General features: G+C 41.4%; 1 protein-coding gene across 2 annotated transcripts in view; it reads left to right on the top strand.

The window, feature by feature from the left end:
• LOC131502959 (collagen alpha-6(IV) chain-like) overlaps positions 1-20195 on the top strand; it is a 292198-nt gene that overhangs the window by 224529 nt on the left and 47474 nt on the right. For both annotated transcript variants that reach the window (XM_058714249.1, XM_058714248.1), the window contains exons 6-13: positions 7022-7138; positions 10560-10628; positions 12322-12357; positions 15424-15486; positions 16559-16594; positions 16775-16816; positions 17833-17925; positions 19234-19287. In XM_058714249.1, coding sequence (XP_058570232.1) covers positions 7022-7138; positions 10560-10628; positions 12322-12357; positions 15424-15486; positions 16559-16594; positions 16775-16816; positions 17833-17925; positions 19234-19287 — 510 coding nt within the window. The remainder of the gene's footprint in view (positions 1-7021; positions 7139-10559; positions 10629-12321; positions 12358-15423; positions 15487-16558; positions 16595-16774; positions 16817-17832; positions 17926-19233; positions 19288-20195) is intronic.

Below are 20195 nucleotides of genomic sequence, written 5' to 3'. Positions count from 1 at the left end.
CTATAATAACAATGAAAATGCATCAAAATTCTGTGGGGTATTTTCTCAATAAGAATTTGACAAAAGCTCATTTCCTCTAATAATTTGAAAAGTTGATTTTTGAATACATGGCATGTTTTCGTCAAATTATTAAATATACATACTTGGCGTTAAAAAGTGCACGTGGGAGGGTAGGAGTCTACCTTTTATTGACCCATCTAGATTTCTGTTGTTTCATGTCATCTCTTTGCTCCATACCCAGCAAACAATCCACTTTTGATAGATTCAAAAAGATAGATTCTCTACAAAAGCAAACTCTATGCACCTTGTAAGCTCCACTCTAGAAAATTATTGAATTCTGATCAATTATGTGATTGCTAATTCCCCAACAAAACAACAGCCTCAGTAGCAAGCATGGAGAAGAGGAGAAGATACATACAGTTCCCTAACTGGAGCAATAGCCTGACATATGATAATGACAAAATAAGATTGGAAGTGTAGTTCTTCAGAGACTTGCTTATTTTTCTTAGCAACCATACAGAATATATTTCTTTCTTTATTTTTTTAATATATGAAATGTATTGTCAAATTGGTTTCCATACAACACCCAGCGCTCATCCCAAAAGATGCCCTCTTCAATGCCCATCACTTACACTTCCCTCCCTCCCACCCCCCCATCAACCCTCAGTTTGTTCTCAGTTTTTAAGAGTCTCTTATGCTTTGCCTCTCTCCCACTCTAACCTCATTTTTTTTCCTTCCCTTCCCCCATGGGTTTCTGTTAAGTTTCTCAGGATCCACATAAGAGTGAAGACATATGGTATCTGTCTTTCTCTGTATGACTTATTTCACTTAGCATCACACTCTCCAGTTCCATCCACGTTGCTACAAAGGGCCATATTTCATTCTTTCTCATTGCCACGTAGTACTCCATTGTGTATATAAACCACAATTTCTTTATCCATTCATCAGTTGATGGACATTTAGGCTCTTTCCATAATTTGGCTATTGTTGAGAGTGCTGCTATAAACATTGGAGTACAAGTGCCCCCATGCATCAGTACTCCTGTATCCCTTGGGTAAATTCCTAGCAGTGCTATTGCTGGGTCATAGGGTAGGTCTATTTTTAATTTTCTGAGGAACCTCCACACTGCTTTCCAGAGCGGCTGCACCAATTTGCATTCCCACCAACAGTGCAAGAGGGTTCCCATTTCTCCACATCCTCTCCAGCATCTATAGTCTCCTGATTTGTTCATTTTGGCCACTCTGACTGGCGTGAGGTGATATCTGAGTGTGGTTTTGATTTGTATTTCCCTGATGAGGAGCGACGTTGAGCATCTTTTCATGTGCCTGTTGGCCATCCAGATGTCTTCTCTAGAGAAGTGTCTATTCATGTTTTCTGCCCATTTCTTCACTGGGTTATTTGTTTTTCTGGTGTGGAGTTTGGTGAGTTCTTTATAGATTTTGGATGCTAGCCCTTTGTCCGATATGTCATTTGCAAATATCGTTTCCCATTCTGTTGGTTGCCTTTTAGTTTTGTTGATTGTTTCCTTTGCTGTGCAGAAGCTTTTTATCTTCATGAGGTCCCAATAGTTCATTTTTGCTTTTAATTCCCTTGCCTTTGGGGATGTGTCAAGTAAGAAATTGCTATGGCTGAGGTCAGAGAGGTCTTTTCCTGCTTTCTCCTCTAGGGTTTTGATGGTTTCCTGTCTCACATTCAGGTCCTTTATCCATTTTGAGTTTATTTTTGTGAATGGTGTAAGAAAGTGGTCTAGTTTCATTCTTCTGCATGTTACTGTCCAGCTCTCCCAGCACCATTTGTTAAAGAGACTGTCTTTTTTCCATTGGATATTCTTTCCTGCTTTGTCAAAGATGAGTTGGCCATACTTTTGTGGGTCTAGTTCTGGGGTTTCTATTCTATTCCATTGGTCTATGTGTCTGTTTTTGTGCCGATACCAAGCTGTCTTGATGATTACAGCTTTGTAGTAGAGGCTAAAGTCTGGGATTGTGATGCCTCCTGCTTTGGTCTTCTTCTTCAAAATTACTTTGTCTATTCGGGGCCTTTTGTGGTTCCATATGAATTGTAGGATCGCTTGTTCTAGCTTCGAGAAGAATGCTGGTGCAATTTTGATTGGGATTGCATTGAATGTGTAGATAGCTTTGGGCAATATTGACATTTTAACAATATTTATTCTTCCAACCCATGAGCATGGAATGTTTTTCCATTTCTTTATATCTTCTTCAATTTCCTTCATAAGCTTTCTATAGTTTTCAGCATACAGATCTTGTACATCTTTGGTTAGATTTATTCCTAGGTATTTTATGCTTCTTGGTGCAATTGTGAATGGGATCAGTTTCTTTATTTGTCTTTCTGTTGCTTCATTATTAGTGTATAAGAATGCAACTGATTTCTGTACATTGATTTTGTATCTTGCAACTTTGCTGAATGCATGTATCAGTTCTAGCAGACTTTTGGTGGAGTCTATCGGGTTCTCCATGTATAGTATCATGTCATCTGCAAAAAGTGAAAGCTTGACTTCATCTTTGCCAATTTTGATGCCTTTGATTTCCTTTTGTTGTCTGATTGCTGATGATTTGTTCTTCCAACATTATGTTGGAACATATGTTAACATTATGTTAAACAACAGCGGTGAGAGTGGACATCCCTGTCTTATTCCTGATCTCAGGGGGAAAGCTCTCAGTTTTTCCCCATTGAGGATGATATTAGCTATGGGCTTTTTATAAATGGCTTTTATGATGTTTAAGTATGTTCCTTCTATCCCAACTTTCTCGAGGGTTTTTATTAAGAAAGGATGGTGAATTTTGTCAAATGATTTTTCTGCATTGATTGACAGGATCATATGGTTCTTATCTTTTCTTTTATTAATGGGATGTATCACGTTGATTGATTTGCAAATGTTGAACCAGCCCTGCATCCCAGGAATGAATCCCACTTGATCATGGTGAATAATTCTTTTTATAAGCTGTTGAATTCGATTTGCTAGTAACTTATTGAGAATTTTTGCATCCATATTCAACAGGGATATTGGCCTGTAGTTCTCTTTTTTTATTGGGTCTCTGTCTGGTTTAGGAATCAAAATAATACTGGCTTCCTAAAATGAGTCTGGAAGTTTTCCTTCCCTTTCTATTTTTTGGAATAGCTTGAGAAGGATAGGTATTATCTCTGCTTTAAATGTCTGGTAGAATTCCCCAGGGAAGCCATCTGGTCCTGGACTCTTATTTGTTGGGAGATTTTTGATAACCGATTCAATTTCTTCGCTGGTTATGGGTCTGTTCAAGCTTTCTATTTCCTCCTGTTTGAGTTTTGGACGTGTGTGTGTGTGTTTAGGCATTTGTCCAATTCTTCCAGGTTGTCCAGTTTGTTGGCATATAATTTTTCATAGTATTCCCTGATAATTGCTTGTATCTCTGAGGGATTGGTTGTAATAATTCCATTTTCATTCATGATTTTATCTATTTGGGTCATCTCCCTTTTCTTTTTGAGAAGCCTGGCTAGAGGTGTATCAATTTTGTTTATTTTTTCAAAAAACCAACTCTTCGTTTCGTTGATCTGCTCTACAGTTTTTTTTAGATTCTATATTGTTTATTTCTGCTCTGATCTTTCTTATTTCTCTTCTTCTGCTGGGTTTAGGCTGTCTTTGCTGTTCCACTTCTATTTCCTTTAGGTGTGCTGTTAGATTTTGTATTTGGGATTTTTCTTGTTTCTTGAGATAGGCCTGGATTGCAATGTATTTTCCTCTAAGGACTGCCTTAGCTGCATCCCAAAGAGTTTGGATTGTTTTATTTTCATTTTCGTTTGTTTCCATATATTTTAAAATTTCTTCTCTAATTGCCTGGTTGACCTACTCATTCGTTAGTAGGGTGTTCTTTAACCTCCATGCTTTTGGAGGTTTTCCAGACTTTTTCCTGTGGTAGATTTCAAGCTTTATCGTATTGTGGTCCAACAGTATGCATGGTATGATCTCAATTCTTGTATATTTATGAAGGGCTGTTTTGTGACCCAGTATGTGATCCATCTTGGAGAATGTTCCATGTGCACTCGAGAAGAAAGTATATTCTGTTGCTTTGGGATGCAGAGTTCTAAATATATCTGTCAAGTCCATCTGATCCAATGTATCATTCAGGGCCCTTGTTTCTTTATTGACCGTTTGTCTAGATGATCTATCCATTGTTGTAAGTGGAGTATTAAAGTCCCCTGCAATTACCACATTCTTGTCAATAAGGTTGCTTATGTTTGTGAGTAATTGTTTTATATATTTGGGGGTTCCTGTATTTGGCGCATAGACATTTATAATTGTTAGCTCTTCCTGATGGATAGACCCTGTAATTATTATATAATGCCCTTCTTCATCTCTTGTTACAGCCTTTAATTTAAAGTTTAGTTTGTCTGATATAAGTATGGCTACTCCAGCTTTCTTTTGACTTCCAGTAGCATGATAAATAGTTCTCCATCCCCTCACTCTCAATCTGAAAATGTCCTCAGGTCTAAAATGAGTCTCCTGTAGACAAAAAATAGATGGGTCTTGTTTTTTTATCCATTCTGATACCCTATGTCTTTTGGTTGGAGCATTTAGACCATTTACATTCAGTGTTATTATAGAAAGATATGGGTTTAGCGTCATTGTGATGTCTGTAGGTTTCATGCTTGTAGCGATGTCTCTGGTACTTTGTCTCACAGGATCCCCCTTAGGACCTCTTGTAGGGCTGGTTTAGTGGTGACGAATTCCTTCAGTTTTTGTTTGTTTGGGAAGACCTTTATCTATCCTTCTATTCTAAATGACAGATTTGCTGGATAGAGGATTCTCGGCTGCATATTTTTTCTGGTCATCACATTGAAGATCTCCTGCCATTCCTTTCTGGCCTGCCAAGTTTCAGTAGACAGATCTGTCACGAGTCTTATCGGTCTCCCTTTATATGTTAGAGCACGTTGATCCCTAGCTGCTTTCAGAATTTTCTCTTTATCCTTGTATTTTGCCAGTTTCACTATGATATGTCATGCAGAAGATCGATTCAAGTTACGTCTGAAGGGAGTTCTTTGTGCCTCTTGGATTTCAATGCCTTTTTCCTTCCCCAGATCTGGGAAGTTCTCAGCTATTATTTCTTCAAGCACACCTTCAGCACCTTTCCCTCTCTCTTCCTCCTCTGGAATACCAATTATACGTAGATTATTTCTCTTTAGTCCATCACGTAGTTCTCTAATTTTCCCCTCATACTCCTGGATTTTTTTATCTCTCTTTTTCTCAGCTTCTTCTTTTTCCATAATTTTATCTTCTAGTTCACCTATTATCTCCTCTGCCAAGCTGTGGTCGTTTCCATTTTAGTTTGCAGCTCATTAATAGCATTTTTTAGCTCCTCCTGGCTGTTCCTGAGTCCCTTGATCTCTGTAGCAAGAGATTCTGTGCTGTCCTTTATACTGTTTTCAAGCCCAGTGATTAACTTTATGACTATTATTCTAAATTCACTTTCTGTTATATTGTTTAAATTATTTTTGATCAGTTTGTTAGCTGTCATTATTTCCTGGAGGTTTTTTTGAGGGGAATTCTTCCATTTCATCATTTTGGATAGTCCCTGGAGTGTTGTGGAACTGCAGGGCACTTCCCCTGTGCTGTCTTGAATAACTTGCATTGGTGGGCGGGGCTGCAGTCAGACCTGATGTCTGCCTCCAGCCCACCACTGGGGCCACAGTCAGACTGGTGTGTGCCTTCTCTTTCCCTCTACTAGGGGCGGGATTCGCTGTGGGGTGGCGTGGCCCGTCTGTGCTACTTGCACACTGCCAGGCTTATGGTGCTAGGGATCTGGCGTATTAGCTGGGGTGGATCGGCAAGGTGCACAGGGGCGGGAGGGGTAGGCTCAGCTCGCTTTTCCTTCGGAGATCCGCTTTGAGAGGGGTCCTGCAGCACCTGGAGTGAGTCAGACCCGCCGAAGGGATGGATCCACAGAAGCACGGCGTTGGGTGTTTGCGTGGTGCCAGCAAGTTCCATGATGGAAACTGGTTCCCTTTGGGATTTTGGCTGGGGGATGGGCGAGGGAGGTGGCGCTGGGGAGCGCCTTTGTTCCCCACCAAGCTTAGCTCTGTCGTCTGGGGCTCAGCAACTCTCCCTCCCGTTGTTCTCCAGCCCTCCCGCTCTCCGAGCAGATCTGTTAACTTATAACCTTCCAGATGTTAAGTCCTGCTTGCTGTCCAAACACACTCTGTCTGGCCCCTCCGCTTTTGCAAGCCAGACTCAGGGGCTCTGCTTGGCCAGCGGGCCGCCCCTCCACCCTGGCTCCCTCCCGCCAGTCCGTGTAGCACGCACCACCTCTCCGCCATTCCTACCCTCTTCCATGGGCCTCTCATCTATGCTTGGCTCTGGAGAATCCATTCTGCTAGTCTTCTGGCAATTTTCTGGGTTATTTAGGCAGCTGTGGGTGGAATCTAAGTGACCCTCAGGACGCGGTGAGCCCAACGTCCTCCTATGCCGCCATCTTCCCAGAAGCCTCTGAGCCTTGCTTATTTTTGATCAAATAACATTTAAGAGAGATGGTGCCGTGGAAACTGCTTCTACTCTGTTGACCAAAAGCCAGCATCATTTCCTAGGCAGAGACATATAAAAGCCCCAGGCTTTTCCAATACAGAAAGCCATGCCAAGCTTCCTAGGCTCTGGTCTGTTTTGAGGAGTCCCAAGGCCTGGCATGATTCCCTGATGGTAGCACTTCAGCTGCCAGCCAGCTGAGCCCTATCTTAGTACATCTTTGTACCCAGGAAAGATGAAGTTGTAGCATCCTGAGTATCTCATCTCTTCAGGCTTGACTTCTTTGGTTTCAGCATGGGTCCCATTAGAGCATCGATCCTTTGGGAAGGGGTAACACTTAGCTACATATACCTGAGTATAAAGGAAAGCTATAAGAGTGTAGCTCTCACAGAGATAAGGGAGTGGACAAGGAGCCAGAGTTTGGCAGCATACTTGGTTTCTCTTACTGTGGAGCTTGTCAGAGTAGCTAAGAGTCCTGTGGCTGACTTGATTCATTCTTTTCTCTTTGAACAGGGCCACCCAGGACAGCCAGGGTCCAGAGGCCCACCTGGCCTGGATGGCTGTAATGGAACTCAAGGAGGTGTTGGATATCCAGGCCCCGATGGCTATCCTGGGCTTCTCGGACCACCCGTACGTTGCCAGATCTTTGAACTTTATTTCAAATGGCTTTCTTTGCCTCCAAGTGTGCCCCTTTTCTGCTTTTACGGAGATGTCATTAAGCATCTGTAGGGCAACCACTGCAACCCCTTGTTCAATGCAGGAGTCTATGCTGGCAACACATTAAAAAGTGTAAAGAAGAATATCAGTTGCAGGGGGTGTACACATGCTCCACTACTTAGAGTTTTTTTTTTTTTTAACTATCCTTTTAGAGTTGGCAAGATTGCTAAAAGATTAGTAAATTTCAGAGCAAAGTACACACTTGGGCTATTTGACATGTTCCCACATCACATACTTGGAGGGCTTACATGGGATCATGGAAGCTCTAATAATGACCCAAAGGGTTTGGCAAGCTTGGTCTAGACCAGTGATTCTTAACCAGGGGTGATTCCCCACACCAAGGGGCATTTTCCAGTTATTATTGGCATTTTTGGTTGTCACAACTGGGAGTATTCTACTAGCACAAGGAAGCTACTCCCAACATCAAGGAATCGTCTGTCACAGTCAATAGTGAGAAATAATTGAGAAATTCTACTCTACACTGGCACAATTTTCCCCCTCCCCCCACACTCTCATAACCCTTCGTTCTGGGATTGATATGGCATTTATTACATCCTGAGGTCACCACTTTTATTTAATTTTATTCATAAGATAGAGCCCAGTTTTTGGATCTAAAAGATCTCTAATAGGTGTCATGCCCTTGTAAAGCTACTTTTATAAGTGACTGGAAAGAGAAAAATAACACATTCAAGCTCATCATCAACCTTACTTGAAATAATCTAAGCAACCAAGGGTACTGATGTGATATATCTAGCTAGAAATCATGCTATTAAACAGATTCCATAGCTACATGAATTAATTGGCATTTTTTTTTCAGTATGTCTTATTCCAATGCTACCTCATGTACTTTTTTGTTATTAAAGTATAATTGATGTATAATATCATATTAGTTTCAGGTGTACAACATAATGACATATTTGTACACATTACAAAATGATCACTACAGTAAGTCTAGTTACCAGCTGTCACCATACAGAGTGACAAATTTTTTTTCTTATGATGAGAACCTTTAAGGTCTACTCTCTCAGCAATTTTCAGGTATGCAGTAAAATATTATTTATTATAGGAGCACCTGGCTGGCTTAGTAAGTGCAACATGAGACTCTTGATCTTGGGGTTGTAAGTTCAAGCCTCACATTGGATGTAGAGATTACTTAAAAATAAAATCTTTAGGGGCACCTGGCTGGCTCAGTTGGCTAAGCATCCAACTCTTGATTTTGGCTCAGGTCATGATCTCATCGTTCACGAGATTGAGCCCTGCATTGGGCTCTGTGCTGAGAGCGCAGAGCCTGCTTGGAATTGTCTCTCTCCCTCTCTCTCTGCCTATTCCCCACTTGTGCACATATTCTCTTTCTGAAAATAAATAAATATACTTCTAAAATAATAATAATAATAAAATAAAATGTTTTAAAAAATTATTTACTATAGTCACCATGCTGTACATGACATCCCCATGACTTACTTATTTTGTAACTGGAAGTTTGTGTCTATTGATACCCTTCACCCATTTTGCCTATCCCCTTACCAATCTCCCCTCTGCAACCACCAATCTGTTCTCTGTATCTGAGATTTGTTTTGTTTCGTTTGTTTTGTTTTTGTTTTTGATTCTACAAATAAGTGAAATCATATGGTATTTGTCTTTCTCTGTCTGACTTATTTCACTTAGCATAATATCTTCAAGGTCAATCCATGTTGTTGCAAATGGCAAAATTTCATTCTTTTATGGCTGAATAGTATTCCAGTGTGTGTGTGTGTGTGTGTGTGTGTATCACATCTTCTTTATCCCTTCATCCATTGTTGGACACTTAGGTTATTTCCATACCTGGGTATTTATACCAAGAAAAGAAAAACACTAATTCAAAAAGGTATATGCACCCAATGTTCATTGAAGCATTGTGTAACTAGCATTTTATTGGAAAAGCAGCACCATTGCCTTCAGTGACCAAGTTGTGGGTGTGGGTATACATGTAAGAAAGTGAGATAGACAAAGCACAAGCCTCAGATTGGCATAAAGGGCCTTGACATCTAAAGACCAAACCAATATGCAGTGCGGATGGGGAATGGAGAAAGATGTATTACCAACATAGTACCAGCTGTTTGAGTCACAAAGGCCTGCAAACACTGCCATGGCAACAGAAGAGAACAAATCACATCTATGTTAAGAGAATGGAAATCCAGCAAAGTAAGTAAATGCTGCCCCCAAGAGGGAGAAAAGAAATATTTAGATAATAAACATCCCCTGACAGCCAAAAGGACAAGGTTAAAACCTAATCCTGTCCCTAAGCTTCCCCTTAAGCCTAAATAGGAATTTGGGCTTATATTTTACTAAGCTGAACCTTAATAACCATGCTGAAACTCCAGTGGCTATTCTTTCAAGTTTCTTTGATAAAAGTAGTTTCCATAAGAATAAAGGGAACAGGAAATGTTAGGAAGGAAGCTGGTTTGTTTTTCTGAGACCATTTGTTTTTCTAACATACCTATGATCCTTGAGCTCAAGGGATCCATAATTCAGGCAATTCTTCAGTCCCCAGAGCTTAGTCCTACTCCCAATACTAACTGGGAAATCCCATGACTTCCCCTTAACTATAGGGATATTGATTTTCCCCAGGAGGGTAACATTTAGCAGACATTAGCCAGCATCTGCCAGTGAGACTGTAAAAAGCCTGGTTGACAGACAAGTTGGGTATACTTTGAACTGTTTTCCATGTTAATAGTGAGGCACACCAGACTCTTAGATGGGTGTTGAAGCTGAGGTCTTATGGTAGAAGCACAGGATAGAGATGATTTTGTAGATATCTCTTAAACCAGAGGGCTGCAAACTGGCCCATGTGACCCTTGGCCTGTGGCTTGGTTTTACAGTTTTAAAAGTGTGTGCAGAAAAAAGAGAAGAAGCATATAAGGCAGAGCCCAGATACAGCCCACACATTCCAAATTACTTACTCTCTGGCTCTTTACAGAAGTTCTTCAACCCCTGTCCTAGACAAAGGCCCTGTCAGAGACATATCTGTGAGGGGTGGAGCAGATGAGCTATAAGCTTATGAATGACATGCGCATTATATGTGGACTTTCAGATCAGTGTTCTGAATAGAGTCAAAGTGTCTTACTTTCTAATCCCTTTATAAACTTTGGACTCAGGATTTGGGGAAGCAGGTATACAGCTTTGAGACACAACACCTGTTTGGGGGATGCACTTTTTGTTCCTTAGCACAGCCATAGAATAAACGACATAATTTTACACTCTTGCCGTTGCATCCCCTAGGTGATCAGGTCATATCGTTAACAAAGCTGTGTGTGTTTGTGTGCACTTCCTCACAAGTTTTTCTTATTTTACTCAGGGGCTTCCTGGCCAGAAAGGCTCTAAAGGTGAACCTGTCCTTGCCCAAGGTAGTTTCAAAGGAATAAAGGTAAGAGCCTCTAAGGCAGACAGCTAACTAGGCTGGCTATAAGCTGAGCTTCCTGGGATTGGGCCCCACCTCCAATAAAAACATTTCCAGAACTACCATCTGTGGCTCTATTTAAGGAGCAGACCAAGCTAGATTTAAAAGGGATCCGGAGCTTTTTGTGGTGGAAACACTGACAGAAATGTTTGCAACCATACCATCAAAGAGATTTGCTTTGTAAGATCTAGACCAAAAATAGGAGATAGATCAGCAAACAAACGGTTTGCATGGGTATCATTTTCTTTGACAAGCCAAGACATTTCCTGGAGAAAGATACTTTTTGTCTACTCTACAATCCTTGATGTCTGCATGCCTTGGTATGAAGCCATGCATATCTCTGCCCATCTCAGCATGCCCACCAGCCCAGGATCCTGGCCATGCCCTTTTCTGTACCTGCACACCAGCCCATTGCCCTAGCTGGGCCCCTGGCTGTCTGAAAAAATTGCCCATCAACTCTGCAGCTGGCTGGAAAACTTTCATCTCTTCCTAGAATTGACAAGAACCTTCTGTATTCTTGTGACTGTACTCTTGATGTATACTACCTGGTATCCTGTGGGCCCCTCAGTAAACTCTGGTGCCAAATGATTGACCCTATTCCCTTGCAGAGTAGGAGGTGAGCTCATAATTTCCCTGGTAGCAGATGGGTATCTATGTGCCCAACATATGAAGGGAAGATGCACACATGTTCATTCAGCTGAGGATGGCACCTTCCTGTCTTCCATCCATGCACAGAACCAGGAACATTAGACATCATTTTGGAAGGCAGTGATTGGGGTGGGTGGCCGAGAACTGGCGAAGGCACAGGGTTTGGGCTCTTGGTTTAGGTTCCACAGCAGAAGATAGAATGGTAGACTTGTAAAGGACTTCATGATTGTTGGATTCATGTTGCTCATTTTACAGATAGAAAAACTGAGGTACACTGAGGCTGTGTGACTTCCTCAGACTCACATAGCTAGTTTACCGAAGAGCTAAAACCCAGGCAGTGCTCTTTCTGTGTTGCAGAGGGCTGATTTTTGACTGTACGCCAAATGGGGTAAGACTAGCAGGTGTCAAAATATGGCCATTGTCATAGCAAGCACTGATTAAATGGTTTTGCCAAAAATCAAAGAGACCCTGGACCCAGTGGAATACAGCAATTTCCACAAGATGGTTATATTACAGATTCATACAGTGACTTAAGATGCTTCAAAGTAATTAAAACGTAATCAGAGACTGTATGCTCTGTTGATTCTCCCTTGAAATGTCTGATTTGCATTGTATACATATGGGCACAGATTCTCTGGGGATGAAGGCACACGGGAAGGTAGTTTTGCTTTCTTCCAGAAAGAGCAGGAAAATCACCAGCCCACAGAAGCCGTTTCTAATTGATAAGTTCCTAGCAAAGGTGAAAATTAATTAATCCAAGTAAAATATTAAACCCTGTTCAACCAAGGCTATAATATTTGTCTTCTAGAGTCTGGATTTTTCTTAGGAAAAAAAAAGTAAATGGCTGAATATGCCCAATTCATGCATTATTTAAAACACAAGACCTTGACAGAGGAGGCCCAAGCATCAGCAGTGTTGTGTTTCTGCCCATGAAGTGTGGGTTAGTTATCTATGCAATAATACCACAGCTTTAATGGATCTCTTCAGTGTCCTGCCTTTGTCTGTTTTTCAGGGGGAGCCTGGACTGCCTGGACTGGACGGAATCACTGTAAGTTGTTATATATGTGTGGAGCTCTCAATGTTGAGTCAATAGCTACTGCTGGTCCCTTTGCATTCTTTATGGTATTCAAAGGTCTTTGGAGACATTCTCAAGGAAATCCAGACAGTTGAGGTAGAGCGGATCACACTGTTGACATTTTCCAGGTGAGAACATTCTGAGAGAGTAGACCATCCCCCTCAAGTTAACATGACAGGCAAGCTTTCAACCCTTTAGGCCAGGGACCTGCAAACTCCCTGAGATGTATTAGGAAAGAATTTTGCCTTTCATTCAGCAACTGTTTACGGTTTTCTGTGTGTGTCAATTGTTGTGGGTAAAACAAAACAAATAGAACACTCTTCTTTAGAAGCTATTCCATATAGGGGTGCCTGGGTGGCTCAGTCAGTTAAGCATCTGACTTCGGCTCAGGTCATGTTCTTGGGGTTCACGAGTTTGAGCCCCGCATCAGGCTCCATGCTGACAGCCTAGAGCCTGGAGGCTGCTTCAGATTCTGTGTCTCCCTTTCTCTCTGTCCCCCCACCCTACTCATGCTCTCTCTCTCTCTCTCCAAACTAAATAAACATTTTAAAAAATTTAGAAGCTATTCCATATAGAAATTCCTTTTAGGGACTTTTAATAAAATAGGGAGTCCATGAGGAGCCATGAGTTGTATTAATAAGAGCTTTCTACTTCCTTGAATTGCCACATTGTCATTGCTTTCCTTTGAAGTGGCTTAAGAAAAGCCACATCTTTCTTCCTTCTTTCCTATATGAGGGTTCCTTCCTTTCTTCTTTTCATTCGAGAACAGGTATTGAGCTCCCACTAGCAGCAAAGTGCTAGGAGTGATCCCTGAGACAGTGTAGACATGATCTTTGCCCATGCCCAACCCACCCCACCCCCCACACACCCAGATGTGAAAAACTAGTAGGACTGGGGCATAAGAATTCCACAACAGCTTTGAGAAAGAGATGCTGTCCACCTAAAGATACATCATGGGAGACTTCATATCTTCATATCTAAGACAAAGAAGGTAGCCTCATAGAAGTGTGGGTAATGTTTAGGCTGGCTGGCAATGGGAGGAAGCTTTGTAAACAGAGAGAGCAGTGTGAGAAGAGGTAGGTAGGCAGGAAACGGAATGCAGTACAAGCACACATGCAAAACAGAGGTGAAGTAAAGATCAAGCACACACAGATCCCCTAGTGCCAAACAGCACTGGCTTAGATGGTGTGTTAACTACATTTGTACAATCACATCCACTGTGGTAGCTGCATAGGTCTTCTTAGGAATTCATTTCTCTGCCCACAAAGGTAAAGTGTTCGCTTACATACACAGGCATGATAAATACATCCACTTAGATTTGGGGAGGATGGTTTGGTGGCTGAATAAGAGATTTGGGGTCAGTAAGGAGACCACAGATTATTAATTTTGTCAAGGCGATGTTCTATTTCCTGGGGAACCTCTGAACCCCTACTTTCTCTTGACTTCACTTAGCCCCTCCATCCCTTACATATCACCTTATTACCATCCCCAGCTTTAATTGAGCCATACTTTGCCCCATGCCATCTTTCTCTTCAGATTTTGTTGTCTGGCTTGTAATATTGTTGTTATCAATTCAGTTCCACGTATTTTCTTGTTTCTCTTCTGTTTTTTTCTTTGGCCCACGGAAATGTGTGTTGTTTAATTTCTCAGTATTTGGCAACTTCCCAGCTATCTTTACATGGCTGATTTCTAGTTTGGTGTCATTGCACTTAGAGTGAACACTTCATATGATTTCAATACTTTTAAATCTGTTGACATTTGTTTCATGGCTCAGCATATGAAACAATCTTGGTGAATGTGCCATATGCACTTAGAGTATGTGTTCAAGCTGTTTTGGGGTTTAGCAATCTAAAAAATGTCCATTAGGTCAAGGTAGCCGACAACGCTATTTCAATCTACTGGGTCCTTATTGGATTTTTTGTTTGTTTGTTTGTTTGTTTGTTTGGTTTGGTCTAGTTCTGTTTATTACTGAGGAAGGGATGTTAAAATCCTTCAGCTCTTTGCAGATTTGTTTATTTCTCCATGCAGTTCTGTCAGATTCTGCTACATGCCTTTTGAAGCTGTGCTATTAGATGCATATACATCTAAGATTATTATGTGTTCTTGATCAGTTGACCTAGTTTACCATTGCAAAATGCCCCCTCTTTACCTCTGGTAATATTCTTTGTCCCGAAGTCTACTTTATTTTATATTACCATAACTGTTTTCATGTTCTTTTTAAGTTTTTTTTACATCACTTTAATATAAAAATTGTCAAATATTGAGCAAAGCTGAATGAATTTTGCAGTGAACACCCATACCATTAATATTTTACTATACTTGCTTTATCCCACGTCAATCCATCTATCCATCCTTATCCATCCATCGATCCATCTTATTGTCGATGCATTTCAAAGTAAATTGCAGACAATAGTACTCTTACCCCTAAATGCTACAGCATGCCTATCATTACCTAGGCTTCAAAATGTGTTTGCATCTTTTCTTTTTATGTAAAAGTTACATACAATGAAATACACAAATCTTAAATGTATACTTGCTGAGTTCTGACAAATATATACTCCTATGTAACCCAAAGCCATCTTAAGGTATAGAACATTGTCATCACCTCAGAAAGTTTCCTTCTGCTCCTTCCCAGTCAATTCCTGCCTCCACCCAAAGGAAACCACTGTTTTGATTTCTCTCCATCATAGTTCAGTTTTTCCCATTCTAGAACTTTATATAAAGGGAATGATATAATATATAGGCTTTGGGAGTCTGGGCTTCTTTCACTTAGCACAATGCTTTTGATATTTATCCACATTGTATCATATATCAGTAGGTTATTGCTTTTTATGGTGAGTATTTATTCCACTGTATAGATGCATCACAGTTATTTATCATTCCTTGTATCAATGGACACCTGGGACATTTCCAATTTTTTTTTTTACTATGAATAAAGTTCCCGTGAACATTCTTGTGCAATTCTTGTGGACACATATTTCCAATTTTCTCGAGAAACTGTCCTCTTTTTGACCTTGGGGTAAAAACTTGTGTCTTCAGGGCCCACAAGGAGCACCCGGATCTCCAGGAGCTGTAGGACCCATGGGACCACCAGGATTGCAAGTAAGACCAACCTAAATCTACCCATGTGATCACAGTATTCACAGGGATGCTTCCCCGCCAAGGCCATGGATTAAATAGAAGCCTATATAGGCTCTCCTAGTGGAAATTCTCCAGCCTGTATAGGCTCTCCTCCTCCTTCCATTCTTGGAGGATTAATGTGAAGCATGCTTCTGTAAGGAGCTATTTGTTGTCTCTATCAGGGTCTTTCTGCCTATCCACTGTGTGCTTCCAAAGCCTCCTACTCTAGCTGAACCTAAAGTACGGCCCAGGGGCATAACTGGCACATCTGTTGCCCGTTTCCACTCCCCTCACTCATGACAGACCTTGCCAATTAATCACATGATCACCACCATCACTCACCCTGGTCACAAAAGAAGCTTCAAAATCCTTCTCCACACTGCAGCTTGGACAGTGCTACCTACTTACCTGTCTTTCTGATACCAAACCTGTTTGCCCTCACTGGTATAGAAAAAGCATATAGCCAGTTATCCATGTGGTTCTGGGAAAGGCCCATCCCCAGATTGTTCTTTCTCCCCAGTGCATGAAATCTCACCACTGATTACTTTGGTTTAGCTTCACCAAAAGCCATTATTTTTAAATTTCTGGCCATTTGGGAAGAATGATGCATGAGTCTTTACCACCTTAGCATAAATGTGATTATCAGGCCAATTTGGGAGATTTCAAAGGAGATTAAAAAAAAAAAGAACTATGGGAGAAGGAGCTAGAATCTGCTACACTAAAGCCAGAATATACTGTGAGGAGCAGGGGCACCTGGGTGGCTCAGTCGGTTAAGCCTCCAACTTCGGCTCAGGCCATGATCTCGCAGCTTGTGAGTTCAAGCCCTGCACCAGGCTCTGTGCTGACAGCTTAGAGCCCGGACCCTCCTTCAAATTCTGTTTCCACCTCTCTCTGCACCACCCCTGGTTGCACATTCTCTTTCTCTCTCTCTAATATAAATAAACATAAAAAAAAGAATATACTGTGGGGGCATCATCTCTAGTGACTCTCAACATGCTCACACTCTTTTTGCCTGAAACTAACAAGTGCTCTTTTCTTCCATTTTTTAATATAGGGTCCTCCAGGCCCTCCCGGTTTCCCTGGTCCTGATGTAAGTATACTTTGTCTTGGGGCATTTGGCCTCCTACCACTAAGTACTCTAGTTTTCCCAGAGATATTCTGGTTTGGTTAAACACACTTTCTGGTAAAAAAAGAATGCATTCCAATTTAAGTTCCTAGAGCTTGTTTAGTAATTGATTTTGTTTTTCCTCCCTGCAACCCTGTGCCCCAGGGGAATATGGGGTTAGGTTTCCAAGGAGAGAAAGGAGTTAAGGTAAATAGATTTTGGAAAATACAATGTGCATTCCATATGCTCCAAGAAACATCTCTGGCTGCACACATGTGCCTGCTTGTGTTTTAAGGGGATTTGGACCTTTGCCTTGGGAAATGAGCATTTCCCACTCCACGTGGATCCTCTGGTGGGATCTGTGGAGGGCTGCATGTGCATATGACACACATAGGTTCCTGTGGTCTTTTTCCTTCAAAATATTGTAGTCTTCCTGCTTCCTACTTGTGAAGTGTGTATATCTTACAAACATACTCTCTTGAAATAGATTCCATCTTCCTTTCACCTGGGTATTTCCCTGGTATTTTGTATATTGTCTCACCTTCTCTTTCCTTTCCTTTGCTTCCCCTCTTCCCTCCATCCTTCCTCTTCCTCTTCCTTCTTCTCCTCCCATCTCCCTTTCTATCCCCTCTGTCTCTCCTCCTTAACCTCTCTTTCACCACTCTCTTCTATCCCCCTTCCCTCATTCTCCTGTTTCCTTCTGCACAAACTGGACAGTGATTTGGGAGCCTCAAGGAAGACTGGGAGCTTGTCCTCTCCACCCTTCATGGCTGCCTCTTGTAGATTGCACTGCCTTCAAGGAGCAAATCCAGCCTCTAGTGTTCCAACACAGACTGCCTCTGCTTGTGCTGTTGGCAAGGACTAGACCAGTTATAGTCCAATCACCATTGCCGAGAGGTGGCCATTCACCTTGCTCAAAACCCTTTCTTGCTCTCTTCTAAACACCCTTTGATGCATGACCATGGCAACCATGAACTTGTGGTTCCTTTCATTCATCTTGCTTCTTCCCTCTGCAGTGCTGGTACAAAATGCATTTGTTCAGGCTTATACTTCTTCCCACCCCTTGGCACTGATAGTTTTGTTGCCTCACTGATGCAAGGCTGAGGGTAAAGAGGCCAAAGTAATGGAGAGTTTATTTGTGAATTACATCCAGAGGACAAACCTAGCCTCTGAAGTGGTCTGTGTGGTTTCTGCTTTGCTTAACATTCCCTTTGATCTTACAGGGGGATGTTGGCCTCCCAGGCCCTGCAGGACCCCCACCATCTACTGGAGAACTGGAATTTATGGGATTTCCCAAAGGGAAGAAAGGATCCAAGGTAGTGAATATTTAAGCCCAGGAAATGTTAATAATCCTTTTCCTATTAATACCAAAGTTCAACTCTAGTAGCGAGACTATATTGGAAAGATATTCTGGGTAATGCTTTTTTGTTTGGAAGTGAGGGTAAAGCCTTCTTTGTTTTGTCCCTTACAAAAAGCTCTGTAAAATGTCTGTGTGTTGGTGTGTGGCTATGAGTGGGCCTGGGCTCCTGAGTATTTATTTAAGTCCTATTTTCTGTGTTTCGCTTTTTCAAATTCAATTATCAAGATGCTGAATAACTTAAAACAAACATTAAATAATTGGGTTTTTTTGTCCTAACTCCCAACCCTCTCAATACTTATGTTGTCCCCAAAGCACTATGACAGAACACATAGGGTATAAATGGTTGCTTTTAAGTTATCTTTTTAAAGAAGTTATTTGCCCTCAAAACCTGACCTTACAAATAGAATATACTGTCACCAAGAGGCAGTAGATGCCTTAATTCACCTGATCTGAACTACCAAGGCTAAAGCTGTTAGACCTGTTTAGCTGAAATATGTTATAATCTCTATTTCGATGTGAGTGGGTGTGTATTTGAATGCCTATATGCTGTTAAGGTATGCAGGTATCTTTCAGTAACCTGCATTTCCTTCCTTGCTTCCTTCCTGGGGTTCCCTTAAGTTTTGTGACTCTGTTCCTGTGGTCAAGGGGCCCAGTCAGGGGAAGGTGCTTACTTCCATGTCTTTAATTTTGTCTTTGAGAAAGCAACAGCTCCAGGCCCTCTTCAGGTTTACAGAAAGTAATAATTAATTTGGGAACACTTTGGGAACATATGAAAGATCACCTGCCTCCCTGATCATTCCCAAACCTTAGGGAGCCCTTTCATGGCACAAATAAGTAAACTAGCACATCAGGGAAAGACATATTAGAGTGTTATGGGTCCCTATCCAAACTGTAGTTGTTACTTTTTTCTCCAAACCATTGATTTCTTTGCAACCTATAATTTGTAACAGGAAATCACACTGAACAGCTCTTCCACTAGGAAGATCACAGATGACTGTCTTTTCTGTCTCCCAATTAGCCTCAACATTTGAGATTCTATTTTAGACAGTTTCCATTCCCTGCCGTAGGCCTTGGTCCTTCCCACACCACAAGGGCTCCCTAAGCTGATATCCTGCCGCAGTTATTAGTTGGGAATCCTGGGGAATTTACACCACCTGATAGCCTATTGGTTCCCCACTGCTCAGCCCATGCAGCTCAAGGGAGCCATGTCCTTTGCATTCACTGTTTCCTGCTGTTACTCACTAATCTTTGGTTGATTTTTCAGGGTGAACCAGGGCTTCCAGGTTTACCAGGAATAAGTGGCCTTCCAGGTCTCCCGGTAAGTCTCCCTGTTTGGTCAACATGCATTTAAGGGCCTGATTGGACAAGAACTATAGCAATAGAAGGCTAACAGGAAGACCTCTTCCTGTGGTTATTGTAGACAGTTCTATCATCTTCATTATTAGAAGGCATTTAAGGAAATATTCTTGTTTCTCAAAACTATGGAGACATTATCATGGTTCTTCATGAAGCCATAGATCTTAGTGGTTATTAGCCTAAGCTCTAGAATTAAAACAGACCTAGGCTTGACTTTTGGTCTCACTAATTTCTACCTTTGTGAACTTGGACAATTTTCTTAACTTATCTGAGTTCCAGTTTCCCTCAAAAAACAGGGGGGGGGGATGATAATGGTGTGGTTATGAAGATTATGTGAGAAAAGGACTTAGTACCTGCCTGGCACATATCAATTGTTCAGTAAATGGTAGTTAATCTTAGTAGCCCTATCTTCACTCCACTATCTGCCTTGTACCTTAGAGCCTTTCACTCAACTTATACCTTTTGAGAGGCCCTATGTTCCAGGCATTTTGCTAGACAACAGTAAATAACAGTCAAATAAGTAAAAGTCCTTGTCCTTGAGGAGAGTACATTCTAATGGGGGAGTGAGGGAGGATACAGACACTAAACAAGTAAACAAATGTAGTAAGGACAAGTTCATATAGTAGCAAGTGATACATAGAAGATAATAAAAAAGGGTAAAGTGATAGAATGTGGACTGAGAAAGGAGTGGGCTACTTTGGGCAGAGTGGTCACAAAGGGCCTTTCTGAGGAAGTGAACATTATGGAGAAGTGAGTCACATGAAGATCAGCAAGAGTGTTTTTGGTAAGTGCCAAGACCCTGAGGTTGGCAAAACTTTACTGCTTGTGAGGAACAGCAAGAAAGTATGTGGAACAGAGTCAGCAAAGGCA

Source organism: Neofelis nebulosa, chromosome X, assembly GCF_028018385.1.
Source record: "Neofelis nebulosa isolate mNeoNeb1 chromosome X, mNeoNeb1.pri, whole genome shotgun sequence".
Classification (NCBI taxonomy): domain Eukaryota; kingdom Metazoa; phylum Chordata; class Mammalia; order Carnivora; family Felidae; genus Neofelis; species Neofelis nebulosa.
Note: the sequence above shows the minus strand (reverse complement) of the source record. Positions and strands in the feature narration are given on the sequence as shown.